Source organism: Callorhinus ursinus, unplaced genomic scaffold, assembly GCF_003265705.2.
Source record: "Callorhinus ursinus isolate GAN/ISIS: 27379988/994484 unplaced genomic scaffold, GSC_fseal_2.0 scaffold2, whole genome shotgun sequence".
Classification (NCBI taxonomy): Eukaryota; Metazoa; Chordata; class Mammalia; order Carnivora; family Otariidae; genus Callorhinus; species Callorhinus ursinus.
In genome coordinates this window covers 91,828,008-91,853,370 of record NW_027397064.1, presented here as the reverse complement: position 1 = coordinate 91,853,370, position 25,363 = coordinate 91,828,008, and the positions used below count along the sequence as shown (strand labels likewise).

The 25,363-nt window shown below is 38.8% G+C and overlaps 1 protein-coding gene and 1 pseudogene across 5 annotated transcripts in view; one reads left to right on the top strand and one right to left on the bottom strand.

Moving 5' to 3' along the window:
• Positions 1-12,198: 12,198 nt before the first annotated feature.
• On the top strand, positions 12,199-13,041 carry LOC112810766 (NADH dehydrogenase [ubiquinone] flavoprotein 2, mitochondrial pseudogene; annotated as a pseudogene).
• Positions 13,042-20,095: 7,054 nt separating this feature from the next.
• Positions 20,096-25,363, bottom strand: part of ZRANB3 (zinc finger RANBP2-type containing 3) — a 311,788-nt gene continuing 306,520 nt past the window's right edge. For all 5 annotated transcript variants that reach the window (XM_073884606.1, XM_025856866.2, XM_073884610.1 and 2 more), the window contains 2 exons: positions 22,799-22,930; positions 20,096-20,957 (listed from right to left, as the gene is read on the bottom strand). In XM_073884606.1, the coding sequence (XP_073740707.1) occupies positions 20,859-20,957; positions 22,799-22,930 (231 nt within the window). In that variant the 3' untranslated portion in view covers positions 20,096-20,858. The remainder of the gene's footprint in view (positions 20,958-22,798; positions 22,931-25,363) is intronic.

The following is a 25,363-nucleotide window of genomic DNA, read 5'->3' as shown; positions in this document are numbered from 1 at the left end:
GAAATACTTAAAGATTGAAAATAACATAACCTGTCAGAACTTATGGGATCCCACAAAAGTAGTGCTAAGAGGTTAATTTATAGCTCTAAATGCTTACATAAAAAAAGAAGAAATTTCTCAAGTCAACAACCTCATACCTTAAGGAACTAGAAGAGGAAGAACAAACTAAAACCAAAGCTAGCAGAAGAAAGGAAATAATAAATATTAGAGCAGAGATTTAAAAAAATAGGAAATAGAGAAAAAAAATCAACAAAACTTAGAATTGGTTATTCAAAAGAACAATGGAATTGATAAACTTTAGTTAGGTGGACTAAGAAAAAAAGAAGACTCAAATTACTAAATGAACATGAAGGTGGGTTCATTCACTACTGATTCTACAATGATAAAAAGAGTCTATAAGAGCACACAGTGAATAATTGTATACCAACAAACTGGATAATCGAGATGAAATGGGCAAATTGTTAGAGACAGAAAATCTACCAAGTCTAGAGCATGAAATTCTTGATCTCGGGTTAATAGGTTTGAGCCCCACATTGGTTGCAGAGATTACTTAAAAAATAAAATCTACCAAGACTGAATGAAGAGAAAGAAAATCTGAATAGACCTATGTAACTAGGAAAGAGATGAAATCTGTAATTAAAAACCTCCTGACAAAGAACAACCTTGAACCTGATGCTTTCATTGATAAATTCTGCCCAATAGTTAACTGACACCAGTCCTTCTCAGACAATTCCAAAAAATTGAAGAGGAAGGAACACTTACTAACTCATTCTATGGAACCACCTCTGTCCTGACACCAAAGCCAGACAATGACACTAGAAGAAAACTACAGACCAATATCCCTTACGAACATCGATGCAAAATTCTCAACAAAATGCTAGCAAACCAAATGCAGCCACATGTTAAGAGGACTATACACCATGACCAAGTGGAATTTATCCCTGAAATGCTAGGATGGTTCAACATAAAAAAAAATCAGTGTAATTCACCATATTAACAGAATGAAGGACCAAAACTATATGATCATCGCAATTGATGCAGAAAAAGTATTTGACAAACTTTAGCACCCTTTCATGATAAGAATGCTTCAACAGATTCAGAATAAAAGGAAACCACCTCAACATCATACAGGCCATATATAGAAAAGCCTACACCTAACATCCATTCTTCATGGTGAAAGTGAAGGCTTCCCTCCAATTCAGGAACAACACATTCCCAATTTTAGCACATCTATTCAACACAGTCCTGGAAGCTCTGGCCAGAGCAAGTAAGCAAAGAAAAGAAATAAAGGGCATCTGTATTGGAAAGGAAAAAAGTAAAATGATCTATTTGCAGATGACATGATGTTATATGTAAAAAAATCCCTAAAGATTACACACACACACACACACACACACAAATGAAGAACTTACTTCACTCAGCATAATACTCTCCAGCTCCATCCATGTCGTTGCAAATGGCAAGATTTCATTCTGTTTTATGACTGAAGCAAAATAAGTCAGAGAAAGACAAATACCATATGATTTCACTCATATGTGGAGTTTAAGAAACAAAACAAATGAGCAGTGGAAAAAAGAGAGGGGGCAAACCAGGAAACAGACTCTTAGCTATAGAGAACAAACTGATCATTACCAGAGGGGAGGTGGGCGGGGGGATGGGTGTCATAGGTGATGGGGATTAAGAAGGCACTTGTGATGAGCACTGGGTGATGTATGGAGGTGTTGAATCACTATACTATACACCTGAAACTGATATAACACTGTACATTTACTAACTGGAATTTAAGTTAAAACTTAAAAAAAGTGAAGAACTAATAAATGAATACAGCAAAAATGCAGAATAAAAAATCAACCTGTAAAAATCAGTTACATTTCTACACACTAACAATGAACAATCTGGAAAGGAAATTAAGAAAATCCCGTTTGTAATAGCATCAAAAATAATACATAAGAATTAGCCAAGGGAAAAGAAGATTTTGTAAACTAAAATATTTAAACACGGCTGAAAGAAATTAAAGTAGACAAGCAAATGGAAAGACATTTTGTGTTCATGAGCCGTAAAAGTTAATGTTGTTATGATGTCAGTACTACCTAAAGTGAGTCATACTTACCTAGAAGTTGCTCTAGGCATGGGGGAACAAAATGGTTTTCAGAGATGCACATAGGGTAAGAATCAATTTCAGAGTGGCAGATGGCTTCCAGAGCCCAAGGGGGATTCAGGAACTAGTGAATACATTTCCAGGGTTCAGAGACAGGATAACATTCATTAGGAACTAATTTTGTGCTACATAAGACAGCACACAGTGAGGAGACATGATACACTGAGGCCTCATACCTCAGATTCTGCTAAAAGGGGAAATGTTTGGCCTCTGCTCCCTTAGTCCTTCCTCCCTGATGGAGACAGAGTGACTTATGTCTTTGGAGAATTTAGGAGAAGGTATAGAGCAGAAAAGTGCCTGCCCCTTCTCCTCTCTCTGATCAGCCTGTCTGTAAGACTAGGTCTTTCTGCTCCACCACTTTTTTTTTTTTTAAAGATTTGATTTATTTATTTGACAGAGCCCAAGCGGGGGGGGGGGTGGGGGTGGGGGTGGGTGAGCAGCAGGCAGAGTGAGAGGGAGAAGCAGGCCCCCTGCTGAGCAGAGAGCCTGACACAGGATTCAATCCCAGGACCCTGGGATCATGACCTGAGCCAAAGGCAGATGCTTAACCGACTGAGCCACCCAGGTGCCCCTCTGCTCTACCATTGTTATGTGCTGAGGACATAGGCCCTGAAGATAGGCCTACGGATGCTTCTCTTGTCCCCAAGATAAGGCCAAGTGGCTGTGGGGCAGGGTTTCAGGGAGTTGTGCTTACCTTCCAAAATACATGAGGCTCCTACTTTCCTGCAAGGGGGCTGCCCCGGGTACTAACCAAACAGGAGGCCACGACTATCAGCTTGACTGGGGAGCAGATTCATGCACGATCCCCAGTTCTACTTTATTAGCCTCAAAACTGATATTTTGAATTCTATCAGTCTGACTCCTGTGCCTCATTTCTCAACCAGTTCCCAATTTGACGTGGCGGAGAGGTATTAATAATTATCCTCCCCAAAGCTAATGGCAGCTTTTAAAACAACAACAGAATAACAGCATAGTGATGTTTCATGCTTTATTTATTTTATTCATTATTATTTTTTATTTTAATTCCAGTATAGTTAACCTACAGTGTTATATTGGTTTCAGGTGTAAAATACAGCGATTCACCCATTCCATATATTGCTCAGTGCTCATCAAGGTAAGTGTACTCTTCATCCCCTTCACCTGCTTCACCCACCCCCCACCCACCTTCCCTCTGGTAACCAGCTGTTTGTTCTCTATACTTAAGAGTGCTTTTTGGTTTATCTCTTTTTTTTTCCCATTTTGTTGGTTTTGTTTCTTAAATTCCACATATGAGTGGAATCATATGCTATTTGCCTTTCTCTGACTGACTTATTCTGCTTAGCATTAGACTCTCTAGATCCATCCATGTCATAGCAAATAACAAGATTCCATTCTTTTTAAGTAATTTTCCATTATATATATGTGTGTGTGTGTATATATATTCATTTCAGTGGATGGACACTTAGGTTGCTCCCATTAAGTTGGCTGTTGTAAATAATGCTGCAATAAACATGGGGTTGCATGTATCCCTTTGAATTAATGTTTTTATATTCTTTAGGTAAATAACCAGTAGTGTGATTACTGGATCATAGGGTAGTTCTGTTTTTAATTTTTTGAGGAACCTCCATACTGTTCTTCAAAGTGGCTACAACAGTTTGCATTCCCACCAATAGTGCAAGAAGTTCCTTTTTCTTCACATCCTTGTTAAAACTTGTTTCTTGTGTTTTTGATTTTAGCCATTCAGACAGGTGTGAGGTAATATCTCATTGTGGTTTTGATTTGCATTTCCCTGATCATGAGTGATATTGAGCATCTTTTTCATGTGTCTGTTGGCCATCTGTTTGTCTATTCAAATCTTCTCATTTTTTTAATTGGATTGTTTTTTGGTATAGCATTCTATAAGTTCTTTATATATTTTGGATACTGATCCTTTATCAGAGATGTGATTTGCTATCTTCTCCCATTCAGTAGGCCATCTGTTAGTTTTGTTGACTGTTTCCTTTGTTGTGCAGAAGCTTTTTATTTTGATGGAGTCCCAGTGGTTTCATGCCTTTTAAAGTATCCATTTGATGAAGTCTGAAGCTAGAGTTAAGACATGGTTCTTCAAGGGAGTATTCTATGGAAAGCAGGTAAAACATTTTGCAGGTGAACTGCAGTAGTCTGGCTCTACAGCTGAGAAGATTGGGCTTTATGTGTGGCATCTGTGTGTAAACAATGCTTGTTGAGAAGTTGCTAGGGTCAGGTCCTGGGATAGTGGTTTTTTGAAAGCTCATTTTGTAGAATAAGTCAAAACCTTGTTGAGATCCTTCTTAAACAGACCTTAGCTGTCACACAGATACAGATGTTTGGGGTTTCTGTGAGATGATGTCAGATGTATAAGCAGAGAGACTGTAAATATGAACACTTTGGGACATGCAGAACAATTAACAGTATTTTTAAGGTGTTCCATATGCCAGTTTCTGTTTAAAAAAAACTGGTATCTACTAATGAGACAGAGTAAGTCAGTAATTTCAAAGAGCTACGAGAGAAGCTGTTGAAACAGAGGCGGTACAGAGCCCAGAGTTCATTTCAGTACCAGTAACATTTCTCAGTAGTAAATATAAACACAAGCACAGTGGCAAAGCACCCTCACCACTATAAAGCCACTGACAAACTGGAGAGGCGATGGGACATTTTTCTGGTGGTTGGATAATTCAAATAGATTTGTGCAAGGATGAAGAGCTCACATTTTCCAGTTTCAAAGAATAAAAGGTGGAATGAGAGACAGGTTAATAACATGCAACAGAAAATGAGATTTTATTTCCACAGCCTATTTCTGATGTTCAGTCTCCATGGTTCTGTATCCTTTAAGTAAACACAATTTTTCCATTTTACTCTGAAGAGCTCAAGAGTGCTGACTTCTTAGACATATAATTTAAAGTGTTTCATACTTTTATTTCCAAAGAAACTGTGTTTTTTAAATGTATCATCCAAGCATCTGAAGGTTTATTCGTAAGACATGTGGGCAGCAAATCCTTTTCCCATGAACAGTTAAGTAAATACAGAAAGGTATTCATTTGTCACAGGAAAATCTCCCCAAGAAATGTACATTAGGCTGTGATTAATGCTGAGCGATGATTTCTTCAGAGATTCCAAGTAAGATCTCCATGGCTCTGGGACTACCAGAAGCAACTCTGTCCATCATTGGAGATCGAGGTCACTCAACCTGACATCGGCTGTGCGTAGTTTGGGTGCGTGAACCACCCTGCTCAGGGGGTCCTCGCCCCCCGCAGCCAGCAGCCTGGTGGCCTTAGCTGTACTTCCCAGGCCAGGGCAAGGGCACAGCCTCACTGATGGGGGCACCACATTTCTCTGGGCAACCATATTCTCTCAGCTCCCACATTGTAAACTGGTTTATTGTTTAGCTGTTAATTCCCATTTTTGTTCTGCAGATCCGGCGCCTAATCTTTTCTAAGCCTAAACTGTGCTGTGTAACTTCTAGACTTTTCCGAGCTGGGCCCTCCCTTCTTCATATCCACCGCGCCCCGCTGTTTTCCATTTAGTCACCATCTCCTGTGGGAGCTGCCGCCCTCTTCCTCGGAGGCCCCTCTGCACTTCTTTCCACACACAGGGGCCACCACTTGCCCTGACACTTGCCTTCCATTGGAACCTTCCATTTGCACAACAGAGGGCAGCTTCTCTTTCCCATTGTGAAGACAAAAGGACTCTCTAAAATGGCCCTGCAGGACTTACCTTCTCAGGTCGTTGCTGTTCGATGGATTTCTAGTGTTACATTCAGTCCCAGAATGCTTTCCCTCAGTGTGCCCCACAGCTGTAAAGTAGAAAACAATCAGGAAGGCAGGGTACACAGACCTGAGACATGGCAGGAAGGGAGGGGACGGGCCAGTCAACATCCTGTGTGGCAAATGTTTGTTGTTCCTTATAGCATTTTTGTTTTTCTGTATTGATATATGATTGACAAAATTGTGAGATACTTAAAGTGCACAACATGGTGATTTGATGGACCTATACGTTGTAAAAGGATGACTACCATCTAGTTAACTAACACATCGTCACCTTGTGTATTTATCTTCTTTTTTTGGTGATAATGTTGAAGTTCTACTATCAGCAAAATTCCATTGCGTAGTACAGTGTTACCAGTTATAGTCACCATGTTATAGATTACATGCTCAGATTTTCTTTATCTTTTTTTTTTTTTAAGATTTTATTTGTTTATTTGACAGAGAGAGAGAGATAGCAAGAGCAGGAACACAAGCAGGGGAAGTGGCAGGCAGAGGGAGAAGCAGGCTTCCTGCTGAGCAGGGAGCCTGATGCGGGGCTCGATCCCAGGACCTTGGACCATGACCTGAGCCAAAGGCAGACGCCTAACCGACTGAGCCACCCAGGTGCTCCAGATTTTCTTTATCTTATAACTGAAAATTTGCACCCTTTTAGGAAACTTTCCCTATTTCCTCCACCTCCCTGTCCATGGTAATTATTTTTCAACCCTCTGTTTATAAGAGTTAGACTTTTAAAAATTTTGTTTTTTAGACTCCACATACAAGTGATACTATGCAGTATTTGTCTTTCTTTGGCTTATTTCACTTAGCACAGTGCCCTCCAAGTTAATGTTGTTGCAAATGGCAAGATTTCTTTTTTTCTTCATTGAGGTATAATTAGAATATAACATCATATAAGTTTCAGGTATACATTGTAATTTGACCTCTGTACTCACTAGAAAGTCTAGTTACCAGCCATCATGATTCATCTGAGCCCTTTGCGCATGTCTTCTCCCCTCTAAATCCCTTTACCCCTGGTAATCAACAATCTATTCTGTGTCTGTGTCTTTGCGTTTATTTTGTTTCTTTATTTGTTCTGTGTTGTTTGAGATTCCACATATGAATGACACTGTACTGTTTTTTTCTCTTTCCCCTTCTGACTTATTTAACATCATACCCTCAAGGCCCATCCATGTTGTTGCAAATGGTCAGATATCACTCTTTTTTTTTTTTAATAGCCGAGTAGTATTCCATTGTATATATACACCATACCGTCTTTATGCATTTATCCATCAATGGCATTTTAGGTTGTTTCCATATCTTGGCTATTATAAATAATGCTGCTCTGAATATTGGAATACATCTTTTTGAATTAATGTTTTTGTATTCTTTGGATAAATACTCAGAAGTGGAGAGCTGGATCATATGGTAGTCCATTGTTAATGTTTAGAGGAATCTCCATATTGTTTTCCATAGTAGCTATACCGATTTACATTCCTGTCAACAGAGTATGAGGGTTTTCTTCTTACACAGTCTTACCAATATTTGTCGTTTCTTCTCTTTTTGATAATAGCCAATCTAATCTTTGTGAAGTAATATCTCACTGTGGCTTTACTTTGCATTTCCCTAACAATTAGTGATGTTGAGCATCTTTTCATGTGTCTGTTGGTCACGTGAATGTCTTCTTTGGAAAAATGTCTGTTCAGATCCTCTGTCCATTTTTTTAAATAAGTTGTTTGGTTTTTGTTTTTGTTTTTGTTTTGTTTTTTTTTGGTTAAGCTGTATGAGCTCTCTTTTAGTTTGGATATTAACCCCCTGATGGATATTTGATTTGCAAATAACATCTTCCATTCTGCAGGTGGCCTTTTCAGTTTGATGATGGTTTCCTTCGCTGTGCAGAAACATTTTACTTTAATGTGGTCCCATTTATTTATTTTTGCTTTTGTTTCCCTTGCCTTTGGCATCAGATCCAGAAAAACATCACTAAGAATGAGGTCAAGGATCCAACCGCCTGTGTTTTCTTCCAGGAATTTTCTGGTTTCAGGTCTTACATTCAAGTCTTTAATCCATTTTGAGCTAATTTTTGTGTTTGGTAGAAGATAGTGGTTTAGTTCTATTCTTTTACATGTAGCTGTCCATTTTCCCCAGCACCATTTATTGAAGAGATTGTCCTTTCTACATTGTATATTCTTGGCACCTTTGTCATAAATTATGTTTATATGTGTGGGTATATTTATTTATGGGGTATCACTTCTGTTCAGCTGATCTGTGTGTCTTTTTTTATGCCAATACCATATTGTTTTGATTATTATACCTTTGTAATATAGTTTCAAGTTAGGGTGTGTGATACCTCCATGTTTGTTCTTGTTTCTCAAGATTGCTTTGGCTATTGGGGATCTTTCGTGGTTCCCCACAAATTCTTGATTTATTTGTTCTGTGAAAAATGCTACTGGAATTTTTATAGGGATTGCTTTGGGTAGTATAGACATTTTAACAATATTGATTCTTCTAATCCATGAGCACAGAATATCTTTCAATTTATTCCTTCTTCTTCAGTATCATAGTTTTCAGTGTATAGGTTTTTCACCTCCTTGGTTAAATTTATTGCTATGTATTTTATTCTTTTTGATGAAATTGGAAATGCGATCATTTCCTTAATTTCTCTTTCTGATAGTATGTTATTATTGTTTAGAAACACCACTGATTTCTGTATAATGATTTTGTATGCTGCAACTTTACTGTATTCATTCATTAGTTATAACAGTATTTTGGTGGCGTCTTTAGGGTTTTCTGTTTAGAGTATCATGTCATCTACAAATACTGACAGTTTTACTTCTTCCTTTCTAATTTGGATGACTTTTATTTCTTTTTCTTATCTAATCACTGTAGCTAGGAATTAAAATATGTTGAATAAAAGTGGCAAGAGTAAGCATCCTTGTCTCATTCCTGATCTTTGAGGAAAATCTTTCAGCTTTCACCAATGAGTGTCAAGTTAGCTGTGGTTTTGTATCATATAGCCTTTCTTATATTGAGATATATTCCCTCTATCCTCATGTTCTTGAGTTTTTATCATAAATGAATGTTGAATTTTGTTAGATGCTTTTTCTGCATCTATTGAGATGATCATATGATTTTTGTCCTTCATTTGGTTAATGTGGTGTGTAATGTCAAAAAATTTGCAGATGTTGAACCTGCCTTGCATCCTTGGAATAAATCCCACTGAATCATGGTATATAATCCTTTTAATGTATTGTTCAATTCTTTTTGCTAATATTTTGTTGAGTATTTTTGCATTAATGTTCATTAAGAATAATGGCATGTAATTTTTTTTTTTTTGGTGTTGTTTTTCTCTGGTTTTAATATCAGGGTAATGCTTGCCTCATAAAATGAGTTGGAGAGCATTCCTTCCTCTCCTCTTTGTCGTTTGGATGACTTGGAGAAGGACAGCTATTGAATCTTCTTTGTTTGGTAGCATTCACTAGTGAAGCCATGTGGTCCTGGACTATTGTTTTTTGTGGGAGGTTTTTGATTACTTACTCAATTTCATTACTAGTAATCAGTCTATTCAAATGTTCTATTTAGTCTTGATTTATGATTTAGTCTTAGAAGATTGCATGTTTCTGGGAATTTTTCCCTTTCTTTCAGGTTGTTCAGTTTAATGGTATGTAATTGTTCATAGTAGTCTTTTATGATCCTTTGTATTTTGTGGTATTAGTTATAACTTCTCTTTCATTTCTGATTTTACTTGACCCTTCTTTTTGTGTTGGTTACTCTAGGTAAAGGTTTGTGAATTTTGTTTATCTTTACAAAGAATCATCTCTTAGTTTCATTGATATTTTCTTTTTTTTAAGAGTTATTTATTTTAGAGAGAGAGAGAGTATAGCAGGGGTAGAGGCAGAGGGAGAAGGAGAAAGAGCAGACGCCTCACTAAGCATGGAGCCCAAAGCGGGGATTGACACCAAGACCCTGAGATCATGACACAAGCCGAAATCAAGGGTCAGACGCCCAACCAACTGAGCCATCCAGGTGCCCCTTCATTGATATTTTCTATTTTTTTTAAGTTTCTATTTCATTTGTTTCCACCCTGATCTTTAATTCCTTCCTTCTACTACTTTAAGTTTTATTTGTTCTTATTTTTCAAGTTCTTTTTGGTGTACAGTTAGATTGTTTTTTTTTGTTTGTTTGTTTTGTTTTTTTTTTAATTTTTCTTCTTCAGGTAAGACTGTATTGCTATGAACTTCCCTCTTAGATCTGCTTTTGCTACATCCCATAGATTTTGGCATGTCCTATTTCTGTTTTAAATTGTAATTATTTAAAAAGAAATTCTTCTTTGATTTTTTTCAGTGACTCACTGGTTGTTCAGTAGTGTGTTGTTTAATCCCCACATTTTGGTGTTTTTTTCCAATTTTATTTTTGTACTTGATTGGTTTCATACCACTATGGTCAGAGAAGATGGTGCTTGTGATTTCAACCTTCCTAAATTTATTGCAATGTTTCTTTGTGGCCTAATATGTGATCTATCCTGGAGAATGTTCCATGTGCACTTGAGAAGAATGTGTATTCTGCTGCTTTTGGATGGACTGTTCTATATATATCTGTTAAGTACATTTGTTCTTATGTGCCATTTATGGTTGATATTTCCTTATTGATTTTCTCTCTGGTTAATTTATTCACTCATGTAAGTGGGATGTTAACATCCCCTACTATTTTTGCATTGTTGTCAATATTTCTTTTGGGTATGTTAATTTCTTCTTGATATATTTTGGTGATCCTATGGGGTGTGTGTATGTGTGTGTGTAAACATTGTATCTTCTTGATGGATTGACCTCTTTATCATTATGAAATACCCTTGTCTTTATTATAGTCTGTTTTAAAGTCTGTTTTGTCTGATATGAGTATAGCTGCATGAGCGTCTTTATTACAGTCTGTTTTAAAGTCTATTTTGTCTGATATGAGTATAGCTGCATGAGCTTTCTTTTCATTTCCACTTGCATGGAATATCTTTCTCCATCTCTTCACTTTCAGTCTTAATGTGTCTGTCTTCTGAAGTCTCTTTTAGGCAGCATATTGATAGGTCTTGTATTTTATTCACTGAGCCATTCTGTGTCTTTTGATTGGAGAGTTTAGTCCATTTACATTTAGAAGAATTATTGGTAAGTATGTACCTATTGCCAGTTTGTGAAGTGCCATTTTGTTAATTGTTTTCTGGCTTTTTAATAGTTCTTCATTCTTCCTTTTTTTCTTTCTTGCCTTGTGGTTTGATGGCTTTCTTTAGCGTGATGTGATGTTTAGAATCCATTCTCATTTTCTTTTCTGCATTTACCTATGAGTTTTTGCCTGTGGTTACTGAGTCTCACACAGGATCGTATGTATATAACAGTTGGTTTTATTCTTTAGCAACTTAAGTTTGAATACATTCCAAACCATTATATTTTTACTCAGTCACTCCAATGATTCATATTTTTGATGTCACATTTTATATATTTTTATTTTATGTATCCCTTACCTGATTATTGTAGTTTAAATTTACTACTCTTGGTTTTTAGCATTCACACTTGCTTTATAAGTGATTGATCCATTACCTTTACTATATATTTATTTTTTCCAGTGAGATTTTTACTTTTGTATGTTTTGTATTTCTTTTCAGCTCAAAGAATTCCCTGTAACATTTCTTGTAAGGCCAGTTTAGTGGTGATAAACCCCTTCAGCTTTTGCTTTTCTGGAAAAAGTTTTCTTTTTAAAGTAGGCTCCACGCCTGGCATGGAGCCCAACGTAAGGCTTGAACTCAGGACCCCATCCGTGATCAAGACCTGAGCTGAGATGAAGAGTTGGATACTCAACTGACTGAGCCACCCAGGCGCCCCTGGAAAACTCTTGATCTCTCCTTCAATTCTGAATAACCATGCTGGGTTAGAGTTCTTGACTGGAAATATTTTCCTTTCAGCACTTTGACTATGTCATGCCACTGTCTTCTGGCCTCCAAGTTTTTGTTGAGAAATATGTTGAAAGCCTTATATGTGATAACTTGTTTTCCTCTTGCTGCTTTTCAGGTTGTCTTTACCTTTTGCTGTTACAATTATGTGTCTCGGTGTGGATCTCTTGGGGTTCATTTTATTTAGGAGTCTTTGGACTTCTTGGACCTGGATGCCTGCTTCATTCCCCAAATTAGGAAACTTTTCAGCTTTCTTCAAAATTTTTTGGTCCATTCTCTCTTCTCCCTCTGGGAACCCTAATGTGAGTGTGTATTCTACTTGATGTTGTCCTAATGTTCCCATTCCTTTTTAAAAAATTATTTTTCTTGGTCCACCGTGTTCTTTTCTGCAGTGCTCTGGGCCAAGGTGGCTGGTCTCACTGCCCAGTGCGGGAGACATACAAGGAATTTACATAAGACAGCTGTGCAAAATGGAGCTGGAGGAGCCTTATTTGTGCACAGAGATACTCCTGAGAATAACCCAGATACTCCATTTGATTTCACACCAGAAAACTGTAAGAGGATAGAGGCAATTGTAAAAAACTATCCAGAAGGACATAAAGCAGCAGCTGTGCTTCCAGTCCTGGATTTAGCCCAAAGACAGAATGGATGGCTGCCCATCTCTGCTATGAACAAGGTTGCAGAAGTTTTACAAGTACCTCCAATGAGAGTATATGAAGTAGCAGCTTTTTATACAATGTATAATCGAAAGCCAGTTGGAAAGTATCACATTCAGGTCTGCACTACTACACCTTGCATGCTTTGAAACTCTGACAGCATACTGGAGGCCATTCAGAAAAAGCTTGGAATAGAGGTTGGGGAGACTACACCTGATAAACTTTTCACTCTTATAGAGGTGGAATGTTTAGGGGCCTGTGTAAATGCACCAATGGTTCAAATAAATGACAACTACTATAAGGATCTGACACCTAAGGATATCAAAGAAATTATTGATGAGCTCAAAGCTGGCAAAATTCCAAAACCCGGGCCAAGGAGTGGACGCTTCTCTTGTGAGCCAGCTGGAGGTCTTACCTCTTTGACTGAACCACCCAAAGGACCTGGCTTTGGTGTCCAAGCAGGACTTTAATTTATATTCAACTGTGAATATTGTCACTGGAGAAATAAAAATGAATCTCCTATCTACATAAACTTTTTATATTATTTGTTCATTTCATGGTGTATGCCTAGCAACTTGCTATATAAATGTCCTGTTGAAACTTCGGAAAAAAAATTATTTTTCTTTTTGCTGCTCTGTCCAGTATGATTTCCATTGCTTTTTCTTCCGGTTTGCCAATCAGTTCTGCTTCATCCAGTCTGTTGTTGAACCCCTCTAGTTTGGGTATTATATTCTTTAGCTCTGTAACTTATATGTGTGTACGTTTCTTATATTTCTGTCTTGTTGAAGATTTCATGGTGTTCATTCATTTTTCTCCTGAGTTTAGTGAACAACTTTTATGCCCATTCCTTTGAAGTCTTTATCAGGTAGATTGCTTATCTCCATTTCGTTAATGTATTTTTCTGAGGTTTTGTCTTGTTTCTTTCATTCGGATCATCTTCCCCTGCCTCCTAATTGTGTCTGGCTCTCTGCATTTATTTCTATATATTCAGGGAAGCAGTTCTCTCTCCCAGACTTGAAGGGTTACTCATTGGAAGACTGGGGATGTGTTGCATTCTGTTGTTTGTGTAATATCCTGGGTGGAAGCCTGCCAAGCTCTGTCTCTCTTGAATGTTTGAGTCCTGTGGAGCTCAGAAATACAACCCCACCCCGCACCCTGAGCCACTGCCAGATGTTCAAGGAGTATTGCCTGTGCAGAGTGTGTTCACTTTTTGGGTCTTGCCAGCTGTAGGCCACGGTGGATAAGCACCAGACTGGGGAGTGTATATCCACTGGATATGGTAAGGCAAGGGTCACCATGGAGTTGTGTGGGACTTGGATAAGCCTTCTACTGGATCTGGTGGGCTGGGGGCACTGTTGTGGTTGGAGTCCACATGTCAGATCTCACAGGATGGAGGCATGGTGGATAAGCACGGGGCTGGGTCTGGTAGGGCAGGGCTGCAGGACATTGGGGGGACCACATTAATGAGGAAGTGGCACTAATGAGGAAGATTATGAGCCCCAAAATTGGCATTGTCCAGCACAGGGCTAGCAAGGAAGGAGAGAAAATTAAAGATCACCTGTCAGCACCTCTCTCTGTAGAGATCTATACTCAACCCCCCGCCCTTCTGGTATACTCCCTAAGACTAATAAATGAACCTCCCTCACACAGAGTCCAGCTCCTCAAACTACTGCCTCTGCATTGGGACTTGTAGCAAGGGAGTCTGTGTGTCAGCCCTTGAAAAGCAGAACCTCAGTTTCCTATAGTCCTCTGGCTCTCCTGGATGTTAGCTCTGCTGATGTCAATGGCGGCTGTTTTGGGGGCTTTTCTTTTCAGTGCAAGTCCCATGGGTGGGGGGTCTGATGTGGAGCTCAAACCCCTTGTTCCTCAGAGAGGACCTGTGAGTTTGCGATCTCTCTCCCTCTTGTGGGTTGATGTACTGGAGGTAGGAGTCCTGGCAAGAGCACTTCTCTGCCCCTCCCATCATTTTGTAGGTGGGTTTCTCTCTCTCTTTTCTGCCCTGTGTTGTAGAACAGCTGTTCTGTAAGTCTTTAGAGGTCTTTTTCAGAGAGAATTAGTCTTTATGTATCTGTGACTTTGGTGTGTCCATGGGAGGAGGTGAGCTCAGGATATCTTCCTATGCTGCCATCTTGGAACCCCACCAGGATTTCTGTCTTTTTAAAAACTGAATAATATTGATTGTAGACACCTACTACACTTTCTTTATCCATCTGTCACAGACACTTAGGTTGTTTCCATACCTTGACTATTGTGAATAAAGCTGCAAGGAATGTGTACAGATACCTCTTTGAGATAGTGGTTTTATTCACTTTGGATATATATGGAGTAGTGTGATTGTGGTCTCATATGGTAGTTCCGTTTTAAATTTCTTGAGGAACCAACACTTTTTTTTTTTTTTTTTTTTAAGATTTTATATATTTGACAGAGAAAGACACAACAAGAGAGGGAACACAAGCAGGGGGAGTGGGAGAGGGAGAAGCAGCCTTCCTGAGGAGCAGGGAGCTGGATACAGGGCTCGATCCCAGGAACCTGGGATCATGACCTGAGCCGAAGGCAGCCACTTAGCCACCCAGGCGCCCCCAACACATTTTCCATAGTGGAAATTTACCAATTTACATCCCCACCAGTAGTGCCTAAGGGTTCCTTTTTCTCCATATCTTCACCAGCATTTATTATCTCTTGTCTTGATAGTAGTCAGTCTGACCAGTGCAAGGTGATATCTCATTGTGGTCTTGATTTGCATTTCCTTGATGATTAGTGATACTGGCCATTTTATGCATTCTTTAGAAAAATGTCTATTCAGGTCCTTTGCCCATTTTTAAATTGGGTTGTTTTTTTACTATTGAGTCATATGAGTTCCTTATATATTTTGAATATTAACCTCTTGAGTATGTTTGCAAATATTTTCTTCCTTTTTGGAGGTTGTCTTTTCATTTTGCTTATAGTTTCCTTACTTTATAGAAGCTTTTAAGTTTAATATAGTCCCACCTGTTTATTTTTGCTTTTGTTGCTATTGATGTCAAATCCAAAAGACTGCCATCAAGGGGCTCACTCTCTACTTTTTTGGAAGTATAGTTGACATATGTTATATTAGTTTGAACTGTACAACATAGTGATTCATCAGTTCAATACGTTATTCAGTGTTCACAATAAGTGTAGTCACTATCTTTCACTATACTAAATTATTACATTATTATTGACAGTATTCCCTGTGCTGTATTTTCCATCTCTGTAACTTACTGTAAGTGGAAGTTTGTACTTCTTAACCCCCTCACCTGTTTTGCCTCTCTCTTCCCCTTAGGCAGCCATCGGTTTGTTTTTTGTATTTAAGAGTCTGTTTCTGCTTTTGTTTTTTTAGATTTCACATACAAGTGAAAATATATGGTATTTGTCTTTTTTCTCTGACTTATTTCATGTAGCATAGTATCTTCTATGTCCATCCATATTGTCAGGAATGGTAAAGTTTCATTCTTCTTTTATGTCTGAGTAATATTCCATTGTGTGTGTGTGTGTGTGTGTGTGTATTTTTTTTTTTTTAAGATTTATTTATTTGACAGAGAGAGAGGGCAAGCACAACCAGGGGAGCAGGAGGCAGAGGGAGAAGCAGGCTCCCTGCCGAGCAGGGAGCCCAATGTGGGGCTTGATCCCAGGACCCTGGGATCATGACCTGAGCTGAAGGCAGATGCTTAACAACTGAGCCACCCAGGTGCCCCTATATTTATCTTCTTTATCCATTCATATAGTGATGGCTACTTGGGCTGCTTCTATATCTTGGCTATTGTAAATAATGTAATAAACACAGGGGTACATATATCTTTTCAAATTCATGTTTTCATTTTCTTTGGGTAAACACCCAGCACTGGAATCACTGAATCATATATTATTTCCATTTTTAATTTTCCAAAAAAACCTCCATACAGTTTTCCCTAGAGAATGTACCAATTTGCCTTCTTGCCAACAAAGCATGAAGTTCCTTTTTCTCCACATCCTTGTCAACACTTGTTATTTTGTGTGTTTTTTATATTAGCCATTTGATTTGCATTTCCCTGATGATTAGTAATGAGCATCTTTTCATATGTCTGTTTGCCATCTGTATATGTTCTTTTGAAAAATGTCTATTCAAGTAATCAAGTAATTTTTTTATTGGATTATCATTCTTTTGATGTTGAGTTATAGGAGTTGTTTATATATTTTGGATATTAACCCCTACAGGATAGGTTATCTGCAAATATTGTCCCATTCTATAGTTTGCTTTTTAGTTTTGTTGATGATTTACTTTGCTGTGCAGAAGCTTTTTTATTTTGATGTAGTCCCACTAGTTTATTTTTGCTTGTTTCTCGTGCCTTAGGAGACAGATCTAGAAAAATGTTGCTATAGCTAATGTCAAAGAAATAACAGCCTGTGTTCTCTTCTAGGATTTTAATGGTTTCAGATCTCTCATTTCGGACTTTAATCCATTATGAGTTTATTTTTGTGTATGGTGTAAGAAAGTGGTCCAGTTTCCCCAGCACCATTTATTAAAGAGACTGCCTTTTCCTCATTGCACATTCTTGCCTCCTTTGTCGTGGATTAATTGACCATATATGTGTAGGTTTATTTCTGGGCTCTCTGTTCTGTTGATTTATGTGTCTATTTCTGTGTCAGTACCATATTGTTTTGATAACTAGAGCTTTGTAGTATATCTTGAAATGTGGAATTGTGATACTTCCATCTTTCATCCACTCTTCTCTCAAGTCTGACAAGCATCTTTTAGACCATTACTTTTAACTCCTTATCATAGATTGGTGATCACCATTCCAATTAGTTTTTTTCCTCAACTTTTGTCTCATTTTTTTTGTTTGGAGGATATTCCTCTGTCTTCATTTTGTTTTACTTTCTTTTTACTTAGGCAAAACAGCTACCTCTCCCATTCTGGATGGCTGGACTTGTATAGGAATATCCCTGGTGTAGACTATATGTCTCGTGGTTTTGGCTGGCTGGTTAGAGCTGTAAGGGGTGTGGCCTGAGAATTCCTTGGGCAGTCTACGGCCACTCTGGTAAGATGGCTGGAGATGAAGCAGGCATAGACAGGCACTCCACAAAGGGGTGTCCTAGTGGGATAGCTGGAACTCAAGTGAGCATGGGTTGGGTGGTCCCAGGGCATTCTGTGCTTGGAGAATCCTGGGGGGATGGTTCCAGCTATAGTAGGTGTGGCCTCACACAGGGGGTGCCCTGGTGAGTTGGCTGGAGCTAAAACAGTTGGAGGCCTGGGGTGTCCTGGAGTGTTTTGTGCCTGTATTATCTTGGTAAGTTGGCTGCAGCTGTAATGGGCACACTAAAGGAGTGACCAGGTGTGCACTGTGTTGGGCTCACCTTGGTGGGACAACTGGAGGTTGGGGAAGCATGCGTGTGGGGGCCGCCCTGGGGAGATGTCAGGCTGGTATGGGCTAGGGCCCTGGTGTTTGCTAATGCAGCAGGCTGGCTAGAGTGCTGGGACCTTGAGCCCATCTGTGCCATCAAGGTGAAGGATGAATGTAAACAATGGTACTCACTAGCACCTCTGAGTCTGGAGAAAATTCCAGCGGTTCCTTCACTGTTAAATGTTCTAGGGTTGGTTCACTGGTAGTGTAGTTGCCTTTTGAAATGCTTTTTTCCATACCCCAGCATGGGTGAATCTGTGCATGGGTCCCTCTGTGCCGTCCCTTCCCACTGCAGTTTACCTCAGGGTTGGGTTTCCTGTTGTTACCCTGTCTCTGTTTCTCTTGCTCTTCTCTATGTGGTCTCTCTATCCTCTGTTGTACAGAAGCTGTTCAATCAGTCCTCAGTTCTTCCTCAGGAGGAACTGCTCTATATGTAGGTATAGATTTGGTGTGTCTGTGGAAAGAGGTAAGTTAAAGGTCTTCCTAGCCGCCATCTCGGACCTAAATCTTCCCTGTTTTCTTTGAGGAGTTTTATTGTTTCAGGTCTTACATTCAAGACTTTATTCAATTTTGAATTGATCTGTGTATATGCTACAAAGTAGGGGGTCCAGTTTCATTCTTTTGCATGTGGCTGTCTAGTTTTCCTATGACCATTTATTGAAGAGACTATCCTTTTTCCGTTATATATTCTTGGCTTGTTTGTTGAAAATCAGTTGACTCTCTCTCTCTAAAATAAAATAAATAAATTAAAAAAGGGGGGGGCACACCTGAGTGTCTCAGTTGGTTAAGTGGCCGATTCTTGGTTTTGGCTCAGGTTTGTGAGATCCAGCCTGGTGTTGGGCTTCGAGCTCAGTGGGGAGTCTGCTTGAGGATTCTCTCTCTCTTCCCTTCCCCTTGTGCTCTCTTAAAATAATCTTTTAAAAAAAATCAGTTGCAGATATATGGTTTTATTGGGCTCTCTATGCTCTTCTATTGATCTATGGGTTTGTTTTTAGCTATACCATAATGTTTCGATTACTACAACTTTGTAATACAGTTTGAACCCGGAAGCCTGATTCCTCCAGCTTTGTTCTTCTCTCTCAAGATTGCTTTGCTATTTTGAGTTTTGTGGTTCCAAGCAAATTTTAGAATTTTTTTTTCTCTATTTCTATGAAAGATGCCACTGGAATATTGATAGGGATTATACTGCATCTATAGATTTCTTTGGGTAGTATGGACTTTCTTAGAATATAAATTTTTCCCATCCATGAATATGGAATATCTTTCCATTTGTTTGTATCTTTTTCAGTTTTTTTTTTTTCATCAAAGTCTGGTAGTTTCAGTGTACATATCTTTCACCTCTTTAGCTAAATATTCCTAAGTATTTTATTTTTTTTGATGCTTTTATGGCATTTTTATTTGGTTTGGGATTTTGAAATCGGGCACATGGGTCATTTAATCTCAAACCATCATTTCTTTATTATATCTGAGAACTTTATTCTTAGAACTGCCACCTTAGTTTAATCTAAAGCGGTAACTGCCACTGACACCTGAACTACTTAGACCTAAGTCTCACTTGCAAGCACCCTAGGCTGGAGGAAAAGCAGCCTGCCGGTTTCTCAGCTCTCAGCTGATTTCTCAGCTCTCAGCCGTGAGGAATACTAGGTTACCCTGGCAATGAGGCAGAAAACTGCAAAGAGCCTGACGAGCAAAGCAGAAAGGAGGCAAAAGAAAGCCTGGCCTAATTTATAAAATAAACACTATTTGATCTCATGCAATAAAATAGTTATAAACCTTAAGAACTCTGGAAGGATAACTCATGATTGGATAGTCTTTCTAAAAACAAGTCCTCTACATTGTAAAGTATCAGTTACTAATGAAAATTGTAAAGTGCTCAAATAAATGAAATTTACATCCAAACAGTGTTTACAAATAGGCCTTTCGTGAATGTAATTCTTGCTTGGACCTGTATTTTGTGTAGTTCTAACTCTTTCCTCTCATGACTTTTGACATTTTGCAGGACTGTACCCTGGTTTTCATTGTCATGCTTTTATTTTTGAATGTCAGTGACATGTTAGTATTACCATTGTATTTTTGAAACCTATATCTCCATCTGATCATGCTTTAGTATAAAGTGTTTTATCATCCTCACTCCTTTTTAAAGGGGTACCAGGAATACACTTCTAATAAGACTGGGATTTTAAAAACAAAATGATAACCAGGAGACAAAGGGCGCTTGGACAGTGAACCTAGTTTTATGCATTAACATAAACTAACCAACTAACTGAAAAATGAAGTTTAGTGACATTTTACATTTTATGTTTTCAGTTTTTAAATAGTTTTAACAATTACTTGCTATCTAGAACTCCAAATCTTCTACCAACACCATAGTTCCAATTAGCTTATTTTCAGAAGCATCTTTTCAATAAAGACAATGTGCTAAGAAATAAAACAAATAGGGCAACACTCAAAATGTGTACCCGAAGCCCATTTTGGAGGCAGTCAGAGAACAAGAGTCTCTCTTGCATACTAACCAGGAAGGTCATGCTTGATCCCGAATTCCTGAATGATTTGCCTCTGAAATTTCCCATGCAGTTTTCCAGTGTTCTGCATCTCCACACAGCAGTTCAGAAGCAATACTAATCCAGAAGCATTTCCCAAGTAATTGAGAGTATATTTTTAAAACACAGTCTATGCATAATACCATGATTAAGGTACTGCAGGGGGAAATGAAAGCTTAACAAAACCTCACTGAAACATAATTGAGAGCCTGCCTGAAATCAAGAAGATCACAGAAATATTTAGTATTGTATCTCAGTTTGTGTTAAGTACTTTCAAAAGGTATTAGACACTAAGAGCATATACTGTGAAAGGGCAAGTTGAATTCTTGATTTTTTTGCTCTAAAAATGTTCACGCTTAATCTGAGAAACATGAGAAAAAAGGTTTCAGTTCCTCCACATGTAAACCATTTGTCATCCATCAAAACTTTTTACACTTCATTTCTTCACCAAAAATCTTGTGATGTCTGATCCATGCTTTGACGCTAGACATTGTCTTCTCCCCTGGCTTCTTTCCTTAGCTTGCCTGGTAGTTCTCTAAAAGTTAAAAAATATACAAATGTACACCTGTTAGGAAAAGAGTACTGGTTTCAGAATCTCAAAAACTTTTTGTATTTCTTTAGTCTGGAAAAATCTACATTATCACCACGCCTACTTCCCAGTGCTTTGCCCTCAGAGGGGACACCACGTCACAAGCAGAGGACCCCCAGTAGCTCTGGTAAGTGCCCTGAGGTCCTGCGTTCACTTAGGACCAGATGCTTTGGGGAATGACTTACTCCCCAGTGAGACTGTGAATGCCTCATTCGGGGACTACAGTAGGCCCTGATTCTCCTCATCTAAGTGAGGGCCTACACGAGGTGTCTCGTGATTTCTCACAGTGTGGTGCATGTAAGGCCTACCAGCTTCCTAATCTGTGGGCTCAGAAGCCACTCCCAAGCCAATGCAGAAAAACAAAATGAGGTAGATCAAACCTGAATTCTTCTGCTATTTCCACAAATAGAATTTCTCATGAGAATCTAAAACAGTGATTACGGAAGGGGTGGATTTTCTTTTTGTTATATCTTAATTCTCTTATGGGTCTTGAATGTGCTAGTAATTTTCACAGCAGAGAAATCAGATGACTTTTTTTTCCCAGTTGAAGTTCATGTATGTGTGAAGTTATCCAGGTAGAAGGCGTGGGGAGAGAAAAGAGGATTAAAACTAAAAAGAAAACAAAAAACCCTATTACAGGATCCCATTTATGTAAGAATTATATTTGTGAAGAAACTGAGGAACCTAAAATATTAAAATAAGGCTAAGAGTACTTATACCATATGAACACTGGCAAAGGATCTGAACAGTTTTCGAAAGTGTAAATACCACTGATGAGCATTTTTAAAAACCTCAGTATCTTTGGTAAACAAAAGAGTGGCAGGCCCTTCTCCTGGCACATGAGCACTGATGAGCTCAGTTAAATGGGCACTCTTGTCCCCCGGGGGGAGAGGAGCAGAACACTGTCCTTTGGAAAACTCCTCGGAGATAAATTCCTACAGTCAAACACTTGACTCCGTGATTTTTACATCTGAGGATCTATCTTAAGGAACAACTTCAAAATGGAAAGAACAGTATGTAAACAGGAAATGAAAACCACTTCAATGTTCATCAGTATGGGACTGGCTAAATAAACTATGACAGACATAGACTCAATAATGTGTAGCCATTTGGGATGATAAACATGAATGCTTATCATGGGAACATGGGGAAATGCTTAAATCCTGCCACAATTGGAAAAAAAGTTAGATCCAAAGTTGCATATTGAACGTATGCTTCTTTCTAAGAAAATTTTAATCAGTAGATCCTTTTGCTAGACGGCCTGTTAAAAATTCATCCTAGTTGGTAAATAATGTTGTCATATTTTTCCCTCCTGTTTTAAGCAACAGGTAACTGCTCAAAAACGTGCCAAGGATAACAGATTTTGCACTTTGGCCAAGAGTGTAATGTCTGCATGTTGAACGGAGTTGGTCCTAGAAGGAATTTATTAATGTTCTCTGACATGTCAGGACAGCCTTAGCTGCAAATGCAAACACACGTCACTGTTCCAGTTCAGCAGTCTTCTAGGTTGATGGGTCTCTTCAACACTGTGTAAGTTACATTCATTTTCTTCTAGGTGGTGGTGACAATCTCCTGTCCTAGAATGAATGCAAAGGACAGCAGCTTCTCTTCTGTCTGGGACTGAGAACTTACATCGGCCCCGAGAGGAAACTCAGGTGATGAAGGGAATAAAGGCATCTCGGAACCCAGACAAGGGATACGGATTCACCCACTCAGTCTCCCACGCCTGTCAATTTTCTGTTTGCTGTCCCAGAAGAAGTCACCTGGGTCTGTAGAGCCTCACTCACCTCTCTGTGACACACTGTGCACAGCGTCTGCAGGTTGTCCAGAGAGCACTGTCCTCCTCCACCGGACACGGGCTTGATGTGGTCCACCTGCCAGAAATGCCCCTCTCCTGGCTTTCTTATCATTTCATTAAGCTGCAGTAAGAGCATAAGATCAGCACTTTTCACCATACACTGTGGGAACTGTTGGTTTTGCCTTGTGCAATCATGTTTATACAGCAAAATCACAGCGAAAAACACATTAGGATGGCTTTTTATAGCTTTTATTGTGAGTAGGAAAAAGCCTCTAGGTTAGCAATTTGAAAGCAATAAAATATGTTTCTGAAAAAGTTTTTTTTCCCTTACCTAACCCATTTTGAAAAAATTATAAGCAAGTATAAAATACCAAGACTCCTGACACATTGGGGAAAATTACTTGCTTCTGCACCTTTGAGCTAGTTTAGATAGTCACTAAAAGAAAACTGTGAAAAGAGTAAGATCAGATTAGAAAAAAACTTCTGTATATTACGGAGTCAAATAATCTTTAGTTATTGACCTAAATTCATCTGTTATTATAAACAGTGAAAGATTAATATTAACAGCTGTCAGCGGGAACATTTATGCCATTCATTTGGGAGCCTCCTCAGTTCCATGGACTGGAAGGAAGTTTCCACAACATCTCTATCACTGGCGTATCTGGAATAAACAAAGTTGTCCACGTAAGGCAGCACTATTTAGGCCAGCTCACATATATACACTTTACATTTTATCTGTGACGACCTACCTTAAAATGGGATGTATTTTAACATTTTGCCTGAGGCAGTAAAACCAGCTCAGCATTACAGTTTTTTCAATGTGATAAAGATGAGCATGAAGCTTGGTCTTGGACAAGGACGAAATTAAAATCGGCTGCATGCTGCTGGCCAGGGGAACCTGTGTCATCGTTCTAAAGCACTCTGTCAGACACGTGGAGGCAGAGGGACCCCAGCCCCAGAGGAGCCCCAAGAGGCAGCGAGCTGGAGCGGTAAACTCTGTCCAGCTGAGGCCGGCATTGTTAGAAGCAGTTACAAATGGCAGTCTTGTGCATCAAGCACATGACGTGTTCTGAGGGAAAAAAATCCATTTCGTCTGCTTTTGTAACCAATTCTTTTGCTCTCAACAGTCTCTCCTCGGATGGACTTTCTACTCCAGATGTGCTTCTTTATTCCTCCTAGTAATTCCCTGGCCAATCACCCGGGGTCACTGTTCAGCATCCTAAATTTAACTCTTAAAACAATCACTCCCTCTCTGACTGATCCTCCCCAATATGAGCCGTATGGTGCTCCCTAGCCTTGGAGCACTTTTGTTTTAGTAGTACACTATGTAATAACTTCTGCGTTCCTGGACAGGCTGCTTTCATGATACCCTTGAGTCCTTTCATTGCGTGTCTTCTAGAAGACTCGGCTCTGAGGCAGCAGACACTGACTGCCATCTGGCTGACACCCCTGGGATGGGTGCAGTGTGTCCCTCACCAGTTAGACAAAAGGATATTTCAGGAACTCTGGTTATCATGAAGGAAACAGTGTATTTCCCTAGGTCTCAAAGTCATGCTAATTCATCTTTGCAGAAATAATTCGGTGATACTAGGTAAATAAAAATGTCTGATTTGACCAACTGGCAGGAATTTATCCATTATTTTAGTGGGGAGAGAATGGCTCAGGAGTGATTTTTTTTAAATTAAGCACACTACAAAATTATACATTTTGCTCTAGTTTGAAACTTAGAACTAATTAGATCCCATTAGAAACCAGTTGCGTTTCTAATGTGAAATAAAAGTGAATCCTGGTGATTGTTTTCTAAGAATAATATTTTTTCTGTAAATTGCTCTGCTAAAATTCCATAAAATAAAAAAATCCCATTGTAAAATCAATGGGATGAACAGATATTTTCTTCACATTGTAATGAACTGTTTTGTGGGGGTTATCTGTTTGCCTCTTGTCATTCAATCCTAACATCATGAAAAGTGGAACAATCAGACCATAGGTACTTCTTGATGGGATGTATCATCTGTTAAGCTCTCTTCCCAAAATAATTTAATCAGAATCTAATTAAGCCACTATATCTATAACTATTATTCTGAAATCAGGGGGATAGGGAAACATGTCAAATAATACCATGAGGCTAGAGGGAGACAAATCCATACTGTAGGAAATCCTACAGGCAAATGATCCAGTTTCTTGAACAATCAATGGTGTAAAAAAGGAAGGAGGTGATATTACAGATTAACTGGAACATAAGAGTTAAATGAATAAATGCAGTGTGTGGGTCATATTGTGATCCTAATTTGAACAAAGCAACTGCAAAAAGGCATTTTTGAGACAATCTGGGAAACTAAGCCTGGATTTATTAAGGAATCATAATTGTGTTGAGTGTAATAATGGGTACTGGGGCATAGGATTATATTTTAGAAAGAGACAGAAAGAAAGGAGGGTGGAAGGAAATCTCTGTGAGAGGTACGTAATGAAAGTATTTTTTAAAATATTTTTATTTATTTGACAGAGTGAGTGAGCACAAGCAGGGGGAGCAGGAGAGGGAGAAGCCACCAAGGCA